This window comes from Aegilops tauschii, chromosome 4, assembly GCF_002575655.3.
Source record: "Aegilops tauschii subsp. strangulata cultivar AL8/78 chromosome 4, Aet v6.0, whole genome shotgun sequence".
Lineage (NCBI taxonomy): Eukaryota > Viridiplantae > Streptophyta > Magnoliopsida > Poales > Poaceae > Aegilops > Aegilops tauschii.
In genome coordinates this window covers 467,619,404-467,637,103 of record NC_053038.3, presented here as the reverse complement: position 1 = coordinate 467,637,103, position 17,700 = coordinate 467,619,404, and the positions used below count along the sequence as shown (strand labels likewise).

Here is a 17,700-nt window from a genome sequence, read left to right as displayed (position 1 = left end):
ACGCTGATCCGCTGATGCGGGCTCTGAAACTATCGGCTTTCAGGTGCATGCGTGCCTGCGTCCTCTGCCTGGCTCGCAGACCGGAGGAAATGCAACGGCTGGGCAGACGGATTCAATGGGGTTGGTCGCTCGCTCCTCCTGAATCTTGATGGGCTAGCATGCCCATGCCCGAGGCGTGGTCCTGATGAGAAGAACGTATAGCGGAGATGTGTGAGCGCGAGCCCGTGGACTGGCAATAAAGGCGTGTACCGCCACTACCACTCTGCTGTCTGTTTGTTTCGGCCTGCCTGCAGCTGCGCTCCTGGCCTGGCAGCAGCAGCAGATGATGATGATGGTACTAGCACGGCCACACCGACGCCGTTTTGGACGGTAGCTCGATCCGTCCGTGGAGCGCTGAGCCTGGTGTGGAGCCCGTACGCAGCGCACACGAGGTGTGACGAGGTCGCTGGATGGTGTTGGCGTCTGGTCATGTGGCCTGGCTGGCGCCCAACTGGGCTGGACAGGGAGAGGGACTACTGCTGGGTTGACGATCGCCTGCGCCTGCGCGCACGGCCGTGGCTGCACGCCCACCGCCGTCTCCGTCCGTCCGTTGGAGGGATGGGGACGCACGCACGCACGTACGTACTCCGTGTGGTGCGACGGCGCTTGGGTGGGTGGGTGGGTGGTTGGGGCGTGGCTGAGGCTCTTTGCTGGTCGCGTTCGCGTCCCACGCGGCTGCGGACTTCCCGCTGCGGTCACCGGCGCCGGACGCGTGCCGCGTTGGGCTGCGTTGAATCCGTCAGCCCGAAACTACAAATGCCAGCTATGGGCTGTCCACTTCGACGATTTAAGGCCCATCTTTTTTCCCTTTATCGAGTAAAGAAAGAGATCCAAATCGAATTAACGGGCCGGCTCCAAGCACCTTACCGACCCATCGAGCTAATTCAGCCCATTTTAGCCCAGTTGAAGCCAACGCGCTCCCCACCCGCCGCTTCGCCCCGGCGGAGGAGCGTCAGTGCCGCCGCGCCCAGATCGCCTCCGCAGTTCCGCTCCCTCTCTTCGCTTGTCTCTCTGCCCCTCTGCCGCTAGTGGCGTTCTGTCTCGATCCTATCCTATGGCGCGACCTCCCCCAGCCCTCTCCCCCAAAATGTCGCCATCTCTCGCTAGGGTTTCGCTGTAAGTTTCCCCTTCCTCCTTCGCGCAATCTGGTGTTCGTATAAATCGGCACCCTGCTTTCTATTACGGTGGTAAGACATATTATGCCGCCTAGGATTTACGTAGCTTACTTTTGTGCTTCGCTCGCTAGAGCTACGCCTGTGCTCGCTGTCATCAAATAGTCAATGCCAATAATTATGCTGCGGTTACCATTTCCTCGAAATGCTGTTGCTGCGCTTGGATAATTCCATGCCTAGGTGCTTAGGTGCTTGCATTAATGGCCTATGTTGGCAGAGAGACCCTAATTATCAGGATGTTGATCATGGCCTATGTTATTAGTAATAATAGAGAAATGAATGGAGCCCCCAGACCGCTTCGTATATTCAAACTGATAAAAGTTCAGTACCAAGAGTGAGATGGCCATCCTCGGAAATCAGAAAGGTCTTCCTTGCTAATCGAATGGATCAAGTGCCTTTTTACAAACTCTGGGTGTGTCCACGCAAACAAAGCATTCAGGAAACTTCATGTGTCAATTGCAGGGCCAGTTTGATCTTAATTGGTGTTTGCGAATGATTGCTTGATCCAACTCCAAAAAGGCTTTCATGTTGTACTAGTGCATTTGTATATCATCCGCCCTTTTGTTCGGTAGGGAATCATGTGTTGATGCACTTTTAATGAGATACGGGCCATAATGATATATAGTACGAAGCGGAGACTAATCGATATATTCAGACTACCTACCTTTGTTGGGGGATGGGGCGAGTGACAGAGTAGAAAACGAAAACTAAATGATATATTCAGACTGTATAGTTTCTTTGTTACTAACCTTACCGTGAGAATTCTGGTTCTGCAAGTGATATGTGTTTTAACCATGGAAAGATTTAACTATGTTGCTCTAGCAGTCTAGATACTGGACGGGTACATTTAGCTTTATGTTACTTAAGAAGCTATTACATTGGTAGATTTAGCTACTGATTTGGAACCTCCCTGACCTGCAGTAAGAAGCTACCACGTATGTAGATTCAGTTACTGAAACCTCCAGTGACCTGCAGTATAGATTGCATTTAAAAGTGCTGTTGAACCCGCAGTATAGATAATGGGTTCAGGGAACTTATTTCTGGTAAACAAATGTGAAGGTTCATTTACTAGCTATCCAACCATTGAGAATCAAGCTTCTCTGATTTTGAATCTGAATAGGTCGTAGGTTTCGTGTAAAGGGGAGTTTGTTTGCATGCAGACACACATTATGCTACACATAGCCTGCAATTATGTCTCAACAAATTTTCACTCTATTTACTCTATTCAGCCTGTACTACCCACTCAATCCCAATGCCATGGCTACAGTATCCCTCTAAACAACACTTCTTTACTTGTTAAATTACTCGAATGTAACTATCCGCCGTTTTCTGGAACCAACGATTTTCACATCTATGATCCATAACTTAAAATGCAACTGCAGGACCATGCTAGGAATTCGGAAAGGTCTTCCTTGGTATGAATGCACCAAGTGCCTTTTCCAAACTCTGGGTGTGTCCACAAGAACAAAGCAGTCAAGAAATATGATATGTCATTGCAGGGCCAGTTTGATCTTAATTGGTGTTTGCAAATGATTGCTTGATCCAACTCCAAAAAGGCTTTCATGTTGTATTAGTGCATTTGTATATGATCTGCTTTTTTGTTCGTTAGGGAATCATGTGTTGATGCACCTTTAATGAGATACGGGGCATAATGATATATAGTAGGAAGCGAAGATCAAGTGACATATTCAGACTACCTATCTTTGTTTGAGAGATGGGGCAGAGTGACAGAGTAGGAAGCAAAAACTAGATGATATATTCAGACGGCCTAGTTTCTTTGTTACTGACATTACTGTGTGAATTCTAGGTCTGCAAGTGCTATGTGTTTTAAGTTTTAACCATCGAAAGATTTAACTTTGTTACTCTAGAGTCTAGATGCTGGGCTGGTGCGTTTAGTTCTATGTTACCTAAGAAGCTATTACATTGGTAAATGTAGCTACTGATTTGGAACCTCCCATGATCTTCAGTAAGAAGCTACTGCATAAGTGGATTCAGCTACTGAAACCTCCAGTGACCTGCAGTATAGAATACATTTAACGATGCTGTTGAACCTGCAGTATAGATCATGGATTCAGGGAACTTCTTTTTTCTAAACAAATGTAAAGGTTCATTTACTAGTTATCCAATCACTGAGAATCAAGCTTCTCTGGTTTTGAATCTGAATATGTGGTAGGTTTTGTGTAAAGGGAAGCTTGTTTGCGTGCAGACATACATTACGCTACACATAGGCTGCAATTGTCTCAACAAATTTTCATTCTCTTCTACTCTATTCAGACTGTACTACCCACTCACAAAACAACATTTGGGACTACCAATGCCATGGTTACAGTATCCATCTAAACAACTTTTCTACTTGATAAATCTGTAACTATCACCCGTTTTCTGGAACCAACAATTTTCACATCTATGATCCATAACTAAAAATGTATTAGTAAACTGAAATGCATGGCTTGGTGAAAACGATTCTTGAATGTAGGTGCACCTATTGATCTAAAATTCTCAATCTTGGACCTCTAACATGAAACAAAATAGATTTTCTAGTCTAGCTATATTTGTGCTGTTTTTTTTAAATTGTTGCATCAGCCCAGTAGCTATAATCCTATAATCATGTTTACTAGATTGAATAATAAATTATAGAAAGAAACACACATATCTACTGATAAGTATTTGAGCATGTAAAATACGTATACTGATCGCATCAGAACCGGAAATTGTAACCAAATACTTTGAAGATTTTTGCATATTGATCGCAAATGCAATTTTCTTACTGCTTCTAGAGCAGAACTTTTACCAAGCATTAAGTATGAACCCTAGTTCATTGTGTGTGAGTTACGATGTAATCTATTTACCTAGCAAAAATAAACTTAATCGGATGAGAGTCCTGGCTCCAATTATTTATGGCCCCCTTGCTTAATACGTAAACCTCCGCAAAACAACAAAATACTCTTAACATATGTGGTGTCAGCACAGGTGCATACTTCATTTTTATCATTTTTCCTCTGAAAATTGTAATGCGTTTGGGAAGAGTTCGATTTCTGCACACCTTATTTTTCCTTGGAACATGCACTTTTCACACTTGTTTTTTCAAGAACATGCACTTTTGCACGCTTCATTTTATCTGGTCCATCCAAGTTTAGATATTTGAGTTTATGCTCATGCCATTGGAGAAACTAACATTTGGGAAATTCAGATGATATTTTCGACAACGGGTTTGAATGGAATATTCAGTGCTAGGAGTTTATGTGATCAATCAACTTGTATCTACGAGACTATCACTATCATGGAAACCATCCTGAGCTGGAACTGGCTACCCAATCGCCCGGACACAAAATTCTACGATTGGAAAATTATTAACTCCATTAGGTGATGGTGATTCTCTTTACTGTCTTAACTAAAGATTTCTGCTCCCTAGAGGAAGCACTACCTTATTTCCATGGTGCTCAACTCGCAGTAGTTTATTTGGCTAAAACAGATACACATGGACCAAAGTTTAGGCATGAATATATGGTGGCTTTGATATGCATGGAAGATAGAACCAAGGGAGTTGAAGCTTTCGGCGTCGACGTGTGCACTTGCACACTTCCTTTTTGTGAACGGTATTCCTGAAAATGTCTCCCCAGACCGGCATAATCACTTTGCTGGGTAACCTGCACACTGTATTTCGTGTTCTGCAGCCCTACTAGCACATGATTTTTCAACTTCGTAGTACATGTCGGTGCGTTCTTACGTGCCTTTAGGGGGATTTCAATGCTACTCTGTTTTCATTTTTGTCCAGTTCTGAATGTCTGTCACCTGAAACTCAATACTAGGGTAAATTTAGCCGATGGTGCCTGAACTAGTAGATGTGCACTGATTGTAGCTTTAGCCTTAGAATATTTGTTTTAATTTCCTGTTTACCAACCGCCCGCCCTAGTATAATCTAGCTTTCAATGATGAGCATGTTGAGGTTCTGCAGCAAGATCTGGATTCTTTTCCTTGTTAACTGAAAACTAGTTGTATTGTATCTTTTCGGTTGTTGGGCACTGAGAGCGCTGTCAGAACCTTAGTTTTAATATTTATTAGCAAGTAGGTCTTAGATTTCCTAGAAATAGCCAGTCATCTTGGAGGAGTGTTGAACTGAAGACAGCTGACCGTCAGTATCTCCAGATCATATGATTCCCTCTCTTGTGTCAGAGTAGTACCTGTCATTTCATTAAAAACCCTGTTAGTCATATAGTGAGTGGAAGCATCTCGCCTTACAAAATCAACCTTGGTAATTTATTGTTTGTTTTGCCTGTCTATACCTCTAGGCACATTCCTCGGTATGATTTATCTTCATTCAGGATGTCACTACATTGTCACTCTTTTCTGGAATTCACTTGTTCTTTTGTCTAGTAAAGAGTCCTTTGCTTGTTGTGGCAACAAGGTGTGATGATAACGTAAACTAACTGTGATATATGTAAAGTTTTGCTGACCAGTACGACTCCATCAATGTTGTGTGGTGGTCGGTGGTCAAAAGATTATCCAACTGATGCCCAAATCATGCCAATGTTGATGAGGAAAGACCGATTTTCGTGGCCAATATTTGCATCTTACATATTCTTATCCTAACTGAGCAGGACTGCCTTTTGAGGATCTTTTCAGTATCAGACCATGAGGCTTCATCATTGTCCATGCTGATCTTCTTTACAAAATTTACCTGGACCTCATGATTCACATATCACTTTTCAAAGTTTACGCACGAACAAGGTGACAGATCTAAAGTATGTAAGGCATGTGAGGGTCTGTTAACGTAACGCAATACGATAAGATAATGCATGTGATTCCTAGCATCTGTTTAGCAGGCAGGCCTACTTGGCCTATTGTATAGTACATAAGCAGTACTCTCTATTTTCTTAATTGGTCAAGTGTAGACTTAAACAAGAGATTGATCTCACTGGAGTGTGTGACCTTGGGTGGAGGGCTGGGGCCAAGGGGTTTCTTCATAAACAATACCATGTCCACGTGATAACCTGTAGGCGTTTTCTACTAATTGGATCGAGCTACATGTGCCCCGTGAGACATGCTGCCATCAAGATACGCACGGATCATCACCGACTAGCTGGTTCTAATTGGAGATTTGATGTTTTATATTGTTTTCTCATCGTACTTACGTGTAAAATGGTCATTTGGGAGTAGCTTACCCTGCAATTGGTATTCTAGGCAAGCTGTATGATGGTAGTTACGCTCAGAGCAGCAGCACCTAACGATCCAGCATTATTGTACTACTGGCAGTGGATCTTGTGAATTGAATATTCCTGAGACAAAGAGAACTTTTAGTGCATGTATATGCTGTGACTGGCTGGCTAATCAGATCGTTATCAGGCTAATAGGATTTTTATTAACCAGCTCGTGCATGTCCGATGTCATTAGTTCGTCATTACCAAATTATCTTACAAAACAAGATGCGTTTCTGCTATTATTAAGTTTCACACTAGTATGCTAGATCTCTTGAGCTCTTACATGACGTGCATTATCATCGCTGGTGGGCAAATTGTGGCATATTGCATTGGAGGGAGTACCTGCTTATAATCTAAGGATTGAAATGATCAGTAACATTGAGCTCCCTGGAAACTTTATATGTTCCAGTATGATGTTTTACTATGTTGGTTGGATTTACTTTTGTGAGTGTAGAGATTTGGGTCAAAATGCAAGTACCCACATGCTTACATTTTGAGGTTCTGCTGTCATGTTCACATCTTAATACTGTCTCTTAAGCTTCTAGAGGGTACGAAGGGCTAATATGTGTCCTACTAACTCAGGTGTCTGGTCACTGAAGGAATAAAGCTGGCAGTTGCACTATAGTTGCTGTACTGCCTGGCTCGTTGCATTGACTGGTCAAATTCCCAATGATTCTTCTGAGTTGTCCAGCAACTCTTTCCTGGAAGGACAGATTCATTCTACTATGATCTGTAGTATAGGGGTGCATTTTGCAAACATATTTGGTGCCATATAGTCCAATGCATATACTCTTATTCCTTACAGAGCTAAATGTTGTGGCTGATACATGGGAGTGTTTTGCCCATAATACACAGTCATCAAGTAAAACTTGTTGCAAACTGTGTTAGCCTACATGTATTGATACATTCCCGAGAGTTTGTTGGGAGCTGAAAGGGCATACATGATTCAGATATGCTAATTGGTCAAGCTTAATACATTGGGAATCTCAAATTTGCAGAAGGCGTTACTGTTTTGTTTTAAGCATCAGTACATGCATAGTCTATTGCATATATCAAAACATTGGGGGTCTTTTTCCGTACTTTCAGTGTTTCTTGTTAGGAATAAGCAACTTGTATTCCCATGAGGCCATAGGCTGATATATATACATGTACATGTGTGGTACATATGCAGGAAACCCCTTATACTACGGGATAAATACAAAGGGGTATACATGACTTATATTATAACTCTAACACCCCCCCTCAAACTCATGGTGGAGGAACAACACTGAGTTTGGAGAGATAAAAGCCATGTTGTGCTCTAGTCTGGGCCTTCGTCAGGAAATCCGCCAACTGTAACTCGGAAGGCACATACTGAAGAGCAACGACCTGATCCTGCACAGCAGCGCGCACATAGAAAGCATCAACACCAATATGCTTGGTGAGCTCATGCTTCACAGGATCGCGCGCAATGCTAATAGCACCTGTACTGTCAGATAAGAGCATAGTCGGTGTAGTGACAGAAACACCAAAGTCCTGAAGTAACCACCGTAACCAAGTCACCTCTGCCGTCAAAAGGGCCATAGCTCGCAACTCAGCCTCAGCACTCGAACGGGGAACTGCAAGCTGTTTCTTCGTCTTCCAGGCAATGAGAGAACCGCCAAGAAAAACACAGTAAGCAGAAAGCGAACGGCGATCAGAAGGATCACTAGCCCACGTAGCATCCGCATAGGCCTGAAGCTGTAAAGAACTGGAGCTAGGAAAGAAGAGACGGTGAGAGATCGTGCCCCGAAGATATCGGAGAACACGAAGGAGATGACTATAATGAACCGATGTGGGAGCAGAAACAAACTGACTCAGAATATGAACCGGATAAGAGATGTCCGGACGAGTGACAGCTAGATAGACAAGACTGCCAACGAGATGACGATAACGCGTCGGGTCAGGGAGAGGATCACCATCAGTAGCACGAAGGTGAACATTGAGCTCCATAGGAGTCTCAACAGTGCGCTCGTCAGAAAGAGCAGCACGAGCAAGAAGATCCTGGATATACTTTTCCTGGGATATAAAAAAGCCATCAGAGGTAGAAGAGACTTCAATCCCAAGAAAATAGCGAAGAGGTCCAAGATCAGACATAAGAAACTGCTCACTAAGACGGGCCTTTACAAAGGCAATATACTCGGGGTCATCCCCAGTGATGACCATATCATCAACATAGAGAAGAAGAAGAGTCCGGCCACGAGGAGAAAGGTGAATAAACAATGCGGGATCATGAGCACTTGCTGAAAAACCAGCAGTAGTGACCACAGAAGCAAAACGCTCAAACCAGGCGCGAGGGGCTTGCTTAAGGCCATAGAGAGAGCGACGAAGACGACACACCATGCCATCAGGAACAGAATACCCAGGTGGTGGCTGCATGTACACCTCCTCACGCAGCTCACCATTAAGAAAGGCATTCTTAACATCAAGCTGAGATATAGACCAGTGGCGTGCAGAGGCAACGGCAAGAAGTGTACGAATAGTGGTCATATGGGCCACAGGAGCAAAAGTCTCGTCATAATCACGACCATGCTCCTGCTGAAAACCACGAGCCACGAGACGAGCTTTGTGACGCTCAAGAGAACCATCGGAGCGAGTCTTAACCTTGTAGACCCACTTACAAGTGATGGGACGGACTCCGGGAGGAAGAGAAACAAGATCCCAGGTACCAGTGCGTTCAAGAGCAGCAATCTTCTCCGCCATCGCAAACTGCCATTCAGGTTGAACAACAGCCTGACGGTAAGAAGTCGGCTCAAGAACAGCAGCACCAGCGGTGGGAAATCCAAAGCCATAAGTAGGCTGAGAGGAAGAGGACGACTCATCCAAGGAAGCATCCACAGGTCGTGAACGACGAGTGTAATGCTGAGGAAGAGATGGAACAAGAGAAGGAGGAATCGCCAAGGTAGAATCAGGGGGTGGCGACGAAGAAGGCACCGGAGATGAAGGTGTAGAATCCGGTGACATGCTAGGTGAGGAGACCGGGGAAGATGGTGGCGGTGAATCGACGAGGGGTGGAGAAGCAGAGGGAGTAGGACGAAGAGGCACAGGCGCGACGGGAGTGATAGGGGAGTCAGGAAAAGTGAGAAAAGAGATATCCTCCACTGAAAAGACCGAGGAAGATGGGCGTGGGTAAAAAGGACGAGACTCATCAAAAGTCACATCTCGAGAGATACGCATCCGACGACCGACAAGATCCCAACAACGATAGCCCTTATGCTCATCACTGTAGCCTAAGAAGACACACTCAACAGACTGAGCGGTCAGTTTGGTGCGTTCGCGAGGGGCAAGAAGAACATAGCAAACACAACCAAACAAGCGAAGCATCGAATAATCAGGAGAGCGATCAAACAGACGCTCAAAAGGAACACCACCCTGCAAAGCAGCAGATGGCTGAAGGTTGATGAGATAGACAGAAGTGGAGATAGCCTCGGCCCAAAAATGAGGCGGAAGAGAGGCGGCGATCATCATAGCACGAGCCGTCTCAAGAAGGTGACGATGCTTGCGCTCAGACACACCATTCTGAGCATGAGCACCAGGACAAGAGAACTGGGCAAGAGTACCCTGCTCAGCGAGGACACCACGCAACATCTTAGAGATATACTCACCAGCGGAGTCAGCACGAAAAACACGAATGGGTGAAGAGAACTGAGTACGAACCATGGCAGCAAAACGCTTATAAATAGACAACACCTCACTACGTGAAGTCATGAAATAAAGCCATGTGTAACGAGAAAAATCATCGATGAAAATAATATAGTATTTATGACCACCTTTCGAAGTGAAAGGAGCCGGACCCCATACATCAGAATGGACTAAATCAAAAGGACGTTGAGACACTGACTCACTATGAGAATATGGTAGCTGAATCTGCTTGCCAAGACGACAACCCTGACACTCTAAAGAGACATCTCCTGAGACAGACCCCAGAAGACCTCGACGAACTAAAGACGATAATCGAGAACCACACAGATGACCAAGTCGATGATGCCACTGCTTGAAGGAACCAGTAACAGAAGCGACAGCAGCGGAGGAACTGGCGATGGTGGTGGCAGCGGAAGGAACATGAAGCCAGTCCAACTCCCAAAGACCCTGAGAATCACGGCGGCGAGGGCCAGCCCCAACCAGAGTGTGCGTGCGACGATCCTGGACAGAACAAGAGTCAACATCAAGGATGACACGACAACCAGAATCAGTAAGTTGACCGGCAGAAAACAGATTCATGGTAAGTCGAGGAACATGAGCAACATCAGGAACAGAATAAGAAGGAGTAGAAAGATGGCCTCTACTAGCAACAGAAAGTGGAGTACCATCAGCAGTGAAGACATGAACAGGAGAATCCAGCGAGCGAAGAGAAGACAAAGCGGAAGAATGAGAAGACATATGAAAAGAAGCTCCAGAATCCAGAACCCATGGGGATGTACCTGACTGTGTAGAGGGCGGGTGCTCAGTGCGGGAAGCATCAGTCACAGAACCAGCAGTACCCGTCGAGGAAGAACCTGAAGCCGCGAGCAGACGCTTAAGTCTCAGAATATCCTGCTCGGTCAAAGCAATGGCTGAAGCTGGCGAGGGAGATGACGAAGTCCCTGAGGAGGATGATCGTGCCTTGCGCAGGTGTTTCCGCTTTGTGTAGCACTGGGACTCAATATGACCATCATTGTTGCAGTAGTCACAATGTGAACGGGGCCGACCTGAGCCTCCAGAAGGAGTGGGCAAGAGCGGCGGAGCACTCGAGCGAGAATGGGGCGGTGCAGCAGGTGGAGTGGAAGAAACCCGAGTAGCGAGCACAGAGGGAACCTCCAGCAAACCAGCACCACGTAGGCGAGTCTCCTCAGCACGAATCTCTGAAAGCGCCTCCATGAGAGAAATACGGCCACGAGCAAACAACTGAGCACGCCGGGGCTCAAACTCCTTACGGAGCCGAGACAGAAACTCATAGACGCGATGAAACTCCAAATCGGCTTGGACAGCCTGGCAGCAGGGGCAAGTACGACAATCAGCACTGCGGAGAGAATCAAGCTGGCGCCAGATAGCAGAACTCTGTGCATAAAAGTCATCAACAGTAGAGTCACCCTGCTGAAGAGCATGCTCCTGACAAACCACAGAAAGATATAAGGCATCACCAGAGGGCTCATAGCGCTGACGAAGACAGGTCCACATCTGGAAGACAGTAGGAAGACCCAGAAACTCAGAAGCAAACTGAGGCAGAACACTAGCAGTGAGAACAGCTGCAGCACGAGCATCATCATCAAGCCACTGAGTGTAAACAGACAAAGCACCATGATACATCTGAAGAGCCTCCTCATAAGCCAAAGCCCTCTCATCATAGGCACGATCAGCAGCCTCATCAGCAATCTTAGCCGCATCCTTGGCAGCCTGATTAGCATCCGGAGGAAGAACCAGTGGAGTCGGCGGAGTAGGGGCCACCGGAGGAACCGGACGTGGCGGACAGCAGACCTCGCCAGAAAGAACACCCCAGAGACGGATGCCACGCATGTGAATGCGCATGAAGCCAGCGAACTCGGTGTAGTTAGTACCATCAAAGATCACCGGACAGCGAGGGACCGAAACATAGCCTGATGCAGCAGACATTTTTTTTTGGCAAAGATCCGAAAATAGTAGAGGCCGGACGAGGACGGTGGCTGGGAGCGAGATCCGGCGCAGCAGACGACCTGGCGACCGGGCGAAGTCCTGGCGGGCGAGAGCTGCGGACGGCAGGAGCTGGCGGGCGAAGTCCTGGCGGGAGGGGACCTGGCGACCGGGCGAAGTCCTGGCGGGCGGGAGCGGGCGGGCGGGAGCGGCGCCTGCTGGCGGACGGCAGGAGCTGCCGAGCGGAAGCGGCCCTGAGAGCGGGAGCGACGGGAGGCGTGAAAAGCGGCTGGAGACACAGCAGCGACGCCGAGGCAAAGAGAACCCGCGGCGGCGACGGAGATGGGATTGTAGCACGAGTTGCGCGTGCGAAAAAGAGACCTAAAGCTCTAATACCATGTTAGGAATAAGCAACTTGTATTCCCATGAGGCCATAGGCCGATATATATACATGTACAGGTGTGGTACATATGCAGGAAACCCCTTATACTACGGGATAAATACAAAGGGGTATACATGACTTATATTATAACTCTAACATTTCTAACTAACTTGCCGATCATTTTCCTTGTCATACTTTTAGGAAGCTTGGCTACATCATTTTATATCAGGTCAACTTGAGCAACAGAACAAGAATGAAAATGACTGAAGTAGGGGAACCAAAGCGTTTCAGTAAGTAATCATTTCACAAAATTGCAAGTATGAGTTTATCTGCAACCAGCTCATTCCTTTGTTTCACTCCATTTCTGTACTTGAAACAGTGCACCGATCTGATACATGAACCCACAGTATTGGTCTTGATTCTGCCTGATAATGTGTGGGTGTAATAACACTTGTCAATGTGCCCCATACATGTATTGATTATCAGGCGCCGCAAGACATGGGCCGTGGGTGCCAAATGATCGAAGAGACCAGTCAGCATCATGACACTGCTGAATCTGATACACTGTGAGGTATTCAGCGCCAGAAAAATCTATTAACTGATTGGTTCGGTTCATGCACTCATGTTTCAGCAGTTGTGCATGGTATTAGTTATATTTTTATAAGGAGCAAAGCTGAGAGTGCTAAAATTTCTGATCTGACAGGATCGATATGTAGATAGGAATTAGGAAACTGTACAGAAATGTCACCATAATTACATTGTCTAGGAGGCACTTGCGCATCTATAGAGTAGTGAGTAGTGACTGGAATTTACCCGGTATCGCTGTTCCCCCGGGCCCTAGTGTTTGTGGAGACAAGAGATTTGTGCTTCATGCATGGGTGTACACTGAACCCTAGACATGTCCAAATAGAGCCGCAAACAAAGCCATCTACCAGTAACTGTAGAGCCACTGTTCTTATTTCATACAAATATTAAGTACATAATGTGGGGGCAAGAACAATAAACCCACATATATTTTGGCAGTTCAAGTAACATGGCATGTGTTTCTCCTTCTGACAGTACTGGCCTCCAAGTCGTCTCTCCCACCAGCACTTCATCTCCTGTTGTTCAAAGCTTCCTCCCACTTGCAGCGGCGATGTACGAGTAGCATGAGACTCACACAAGCTCCTCAGTATGGTCTCTCTCCCTCTCTATGTCTCTGTGTCTCTCTCTTCGCAGTTCCGCTTTCAGTTTAATATTTCCTGCATGTGACTGCCATTTGGACCATAGTTTGGTTTTGTCCCTATAGGTCAGGGTCTTGGACTGGGCTGTGCACTGTGTAGATCAGAAGAAGCTTACTTCCTCTTGCCTGCCCTTTGGGTTTCTCGGTTTGCAGCTGCCACTATTTAACACCCTAGTAGCCACTCATTTCTTTCTCCCATGCACAACTTGTCTTCCCTCTCTTCCAACACCATTTCTTCTTAGCTCCTCTCCGTCCCTGTCTGCCACCACTTCTGTCCCTCAAACTTGTCTCACTCCAACCATAAACCCGCACTGTCTTGGGCTCTCTCTGCCAAGTATCCAATTCCTAAGTACATCCGATCACTCACATTTGCAGTGATGTCGAGCCGTAGGTCAAGGTCAAGGCAGTCCGGCTCGTCGAGGATCACTGACGAGCAAATCAGCGACCTTGTCTCCAAGTTGCAGGACCTCCTTCCCGAGGCGCGTCTCCGGGGCAATGATAGAGTACGTAATCATTCATCATTGGCATTCTCTCTTTATATGCAGCAAATGGTTGCTCTAGAAATTATGGTTAGACTCTTCTTCTTCTTCTTCTTCTTCTTCTTCTTCACACACACACCCAAACACAAAGAAATTGGCCACTGCTTTGTGGTAGTTACAAATCTACTGCTCACCGTTCAATCCCTTGGCTACATTAAGGCCTAATAAATGATGAACTAATCAACTATGTCCTGTACAATCCTACAATTGCATGCTCTTCCGACGCTTCAACTTTCTGCATTAGCTATCATTAACATTATAATGATCTTGACCTGACAGCAGACCCGTTAATTTCCCTTTGGTTCCCCAAATCCAGGTGCCATCTTCAAGGGTGCTGCAGGAGACGTGCACCTACATCAGGAGCTTGCACCGGGAGGTGGACGACCTGAGCGAGAGGCTGTCGGAGCTGCTGGCGACCTCGGACATGAGCAGCGCGCAGGCGGCAATCATCCGCAGCTTGCTGATGTAGAGCCGGCTCCCATGCAGTGCGCAGGCGCCTCGTCGCTGTCTTGCTGAGCGCACAAGCCTGAATTTGAGCGTTTGTAGCCTAGGGAGCGATCTTTAATTAGTACCGGAGTTGCAGGTTACCTACTTAATCCGCGTGTGTGCGCTGTCGTCGTGTCATCATCGTCTTAATCAGGCCCATCTTTTTTGTGTGTGTACTTAAATCAAGTCGTTAAATCAAACCCCGCCCGTGGTTCGTGCAAATTGTGCTCGCGTCTCGTTTGTGTGTGATGTGCTGCTTCCAGTGGCGTCACGGCGCCAACTCGAAGTGTTGCCATGCTTAGAAAAAAAGACACTCGGAAGTGTTGCTTGCTGCCTCTTTTGGCACAAGAAGATTCATGGGAGTTGTCTTCTTTTGGGCAGCAGCGTGGTGGTCGCTGATGAGGGCAGATTCCTCTCGCTCTCCCTTGCTTTCCAGATCTCGCAGCTGCAATTATCAGGACTTCACAACCGACAGTTCCGCGATAACAAATCCAAGCACAGGTCGTTAGCCCAGTCTGATGACTGATCGCAACGTCTGCTCCGCGGGAATACTGACGCGTTGCAAAGGAGGAAAAAAAGAAGGCGATGCATCTAGGAGGTGTGAGCAGTGACAGTTGACGCTCGGTCAAAAAACTACGGTAGATTCTGAAATCACACTCGCCGTCTGAATGAACTTGTGGATTGACTGCAGACAGACACGATAACCTTTTCAATGACACGATAAACCACAGTAGTGGGTGGGACGGGAGGGGGGATCCATTCCAATAATAATATCTCGATATCATTTTCAATGGGAGCCTACAGGATTCTGCTGTCGTCCGCGCTTCCGGCGTCGTCCCATGCCTAGCAGAGCACCGGTTCCACTACTTACTCGTTCCCGCGAGTCAATCCTGGCTAAGCTAGGTACTAGGAGCTAGGAGTAGTATCCTATGAAACTCCCAGTTCCGCCGTCCAGTGCTGGCCACTTCTCGGCAACTACCGACTGCGCTCGGCGAAGCAACCACCGCCTCCACCTGGGGTTTGCATCGGCCAGAGGAGAAGGAATAGAAAAACGCATGGTCAGGACGGGCGAGGTGCGCAGGACACGAGCGCCTAGCGCGAGCTTCGATTCCGCACGGTGCTGGAGCTCGTGGCACGCGTGTCGCACCGTTATCAAGACGAACTTGTTGAGCAGCTGTATCTTTTTCTTCTTCTTTTGATTTGAGTGAAAGCGCAGCTGCAGACACGAGCCTCCCACGTCACGCTGGTTGTCGGAGTTCTCATTTTATTTTTTGCAGATCCATCGGTAGATACAGTATTAAGGGCATCTCCAACCTGGACCCGCAGGCCTACCGCATCCGTCCGGACCGTGCTATCCAGACCGCGAAACCAATCCAACATGATCCGGACGTGTTTTTTTTTCGCAAACCAAAGACAAACAAAGGGGGTGGGTCTTTGCAAGAGTTCGGACACGCGAAACGTGGCTCTCTGCCCCCTCCTGCCCGGCCCATCCAAAAGAAAGGCGGAGCTCGCGCTTTTGGAGCATCCCACATTGTTTCCGTGTCAAAATTCCCCACTCTCTTCTTTCATCCCCGCCGCTCTCTGCCGAATTCCCGCTCTTTTCTCCCACCCTCTCCTTTCTTCCGTCGTCGCCGACATTGGAGAACCTGTCGGAGAGGGAGCCGGCGGAGGTGCCGGAGGATCCGAGCATCACGCTCGTCCGGAAGATCAGCTCGGCGACACGGCAAACTCGCCACGTCAAAGCGAAGGCCGCAAAGGAGGAGAAGCTCAAGAAGCGGTTGGCCGTCGGTGAGCCTGGTGGTGGCGTTGGGCGTGGAGGTCGTGGCGGACGAGGCGGTCGTCGCTTCCATGGCGGGCGCCGCCAGACGGGCACGCCCACAGTACAGACGGCGCCGCGGCCGGAGCCTTACAAGCCTTCGTATTACTACGCCGCCAAGCAGCTCGGAGCCCCCGCCGGTACGGTGCCTTACATCGTCGACGTTAATGCGGCGCCGCTCTTCTCCGAGTATTCTTCACCGCAGCTCGTCCGGGCGCAGACGGCGGTCCAGGAGCAGATGGGTGCCCGCACGCTGTTAGCTGCAATGCCTAGAGCATGGGAGTCAGGGTACGACACTGACAGGGAGATTCTCGACATCATCCATGATCGAGGCGAGGGAGGAGGGGCCTATGAGGACAGACAGGTGGAAGACTCAGATCCCACCCAGTCCGACAACTACCAGCAGCAGCAGTCCTACACCCAGAGGCCACACAACAGTCCTACACCAGACTGGCGATGGCACACAACAACAACAACATTGGGCCACCGGAGATCAGCAGCTGTATGGGGAGGGGGAGGATGAGGATAGCGAGGACGATGATCCGGATGATACAACTGGTGATCCGAAAAAGAAGGGTATTAGGGCATATTTCTCTCTCAATGGTTTTGGTGATTGATGACAATGCTTTTGCGGATTAATCGTGTGCATTGAGCATTTCAGATATTCCTTCATATGGCACGAGACGATTTCTTCCCCTCGGTGTTTAAAAGAGAAGACGGTGTTTTTTTCCTTCGTTTCATTTTTGGTGGACTTGAGTCATAGGATATACCGTACTATCAAGAGGGGGTCCGTATCGGAAAGGTTTGGCTGGAATCAACAGTACACATCTTCTTTGCACCCCCAGTTCTTTCCCGCTTCTCTGGAGTATTCTCCGTTGTGTTGGAAGTGGCTCAGGATGGAGCCAGCGGTAGTACCGCGGAGAGCAAGCGGTAGTACCGCCGATAGCGGCAGGCCGTAGTACCACTCCAGTACCGCTTGTACTGCCGCCTCGATTCAGGACCCGAGTTTCTCGTGTCGGGTTCAGCGATAGTCCAGCGGTGGTCCCACTGGCATACTACAGCTAACCCCAACTAGACCCATTCGAGCAGCGGTAGTAGCAGCGGCAGTAGGAGCGGTAGTACCGCGCCTACCACCGCTGCTAGTACCGCTCGTGGTTTTTGTCCCTCTGTCCCTCCCCTGTGCTCTCGTAAGCCGCTGAGCGCTGTCCCAGCGGTAGTACCGCTGCGGCAAGCGGCAGTGCC

General features: G+C 47.9%; 2 protein-coding genes across 3 annotated transcripts; one reads left to right on the top strand and one right to left on the bottom strand.

The window, feature by feature from the left end:
- The first annotated feature begins 945 nt into the window (after positions 1–945).
- LOC109762787 (transcription factor ILI6) lies at positions 946–14,864 on the top strand. Of its 2 annotated transcripts, XM_020321660.4 has the most exons (6): positions 957–1,155; positions 12,597–12,685; positions 12,775–12,966; positions 13,455–13,566; positions 13,684–14,120; positions 14,473–14,864. In XM_020321660.4, exons 5-6 carry the CDS (start codon positions 13,995–13,997, stop codon positions 14,623–14,625), a joined length of 279 nt encoding a protein of 92 aa, XP_020177249.1. In that variant the 5' UTR covers positions 957–1,155; positions 12,597–12,685; positions 12,775–12,966; positions 13,455–13,566; positions 13,684–13,994; the 3' UTR covers positions 14,626–14,864. The 2 variants fall into 2 exon arrangements, with proteins under 2 accessions (XP_040243409.1, XP_020177249.1); XM_040387475.3 differs by lacking the exon at positions 12,775–12,966 and having other exon boundaries at positions 946–1,155; positions 14,009–14,120.
- LOC141021367 (uncharacterized) lies at positions 10,365–12,157 on the bottom strand. Its single transcript, XM_073496951.1, has 2 exons — positions 10,849–12,157; positions 10,365–10,570 (listed from the first exon to the last, which is right to left on the bottom strand). The coding sequence occupies exons 1-2, from the start codon at positions 12,014–12,016 to the stop codon at positions 10,524–10,526; spliced, it is 1,215 nt and encodes a 404-aa protein (XP_073353052.1). The 5' UTR covers positions 12,017–12,157; the 3' UTR covers positions 10,365–10,523.
- Positions 14,865–17,700: the final 2,836 nt, after the last annotated feature.

Coding starts and splice junctions, on each gene's coding strand:
- LOC141021367 (XM_073496951.1), bottom strand. CDS start 12,016: ATGTCTGCTGCATCAGGCTATGTTTCGGTCCCTCGCTGTCCGGTGATC. Junction 10,571..10,848: donor CCCGCCCTCTACACAGTCAG/GTACATCCCCAT, acceptor TGTTCTGTCCAG/GATCGTCGCACGCACACTCT.
- LOC109762787 (XM_040387475.3), top strand. CDS start 1,094: ATGGCGCGACCTCCCCCAGCCCTCTCCCCCAAAATGTCGCCATCTCTC. Junction 1,156..12,596: donor TCTCTCGCTAGGGTTTCGCT/GTAAGTTTCCCC, acceptor TCATACTTTTAG/GAAGCTTGGCTACATCATTT. Junction 13,567..14,008: donor AGACTCACACAAGCTCCTCA/GTATGGTCTCTC, acceptor GTCGAGCCGTAG/GTCAAGGTCAAGGCAGTCCG.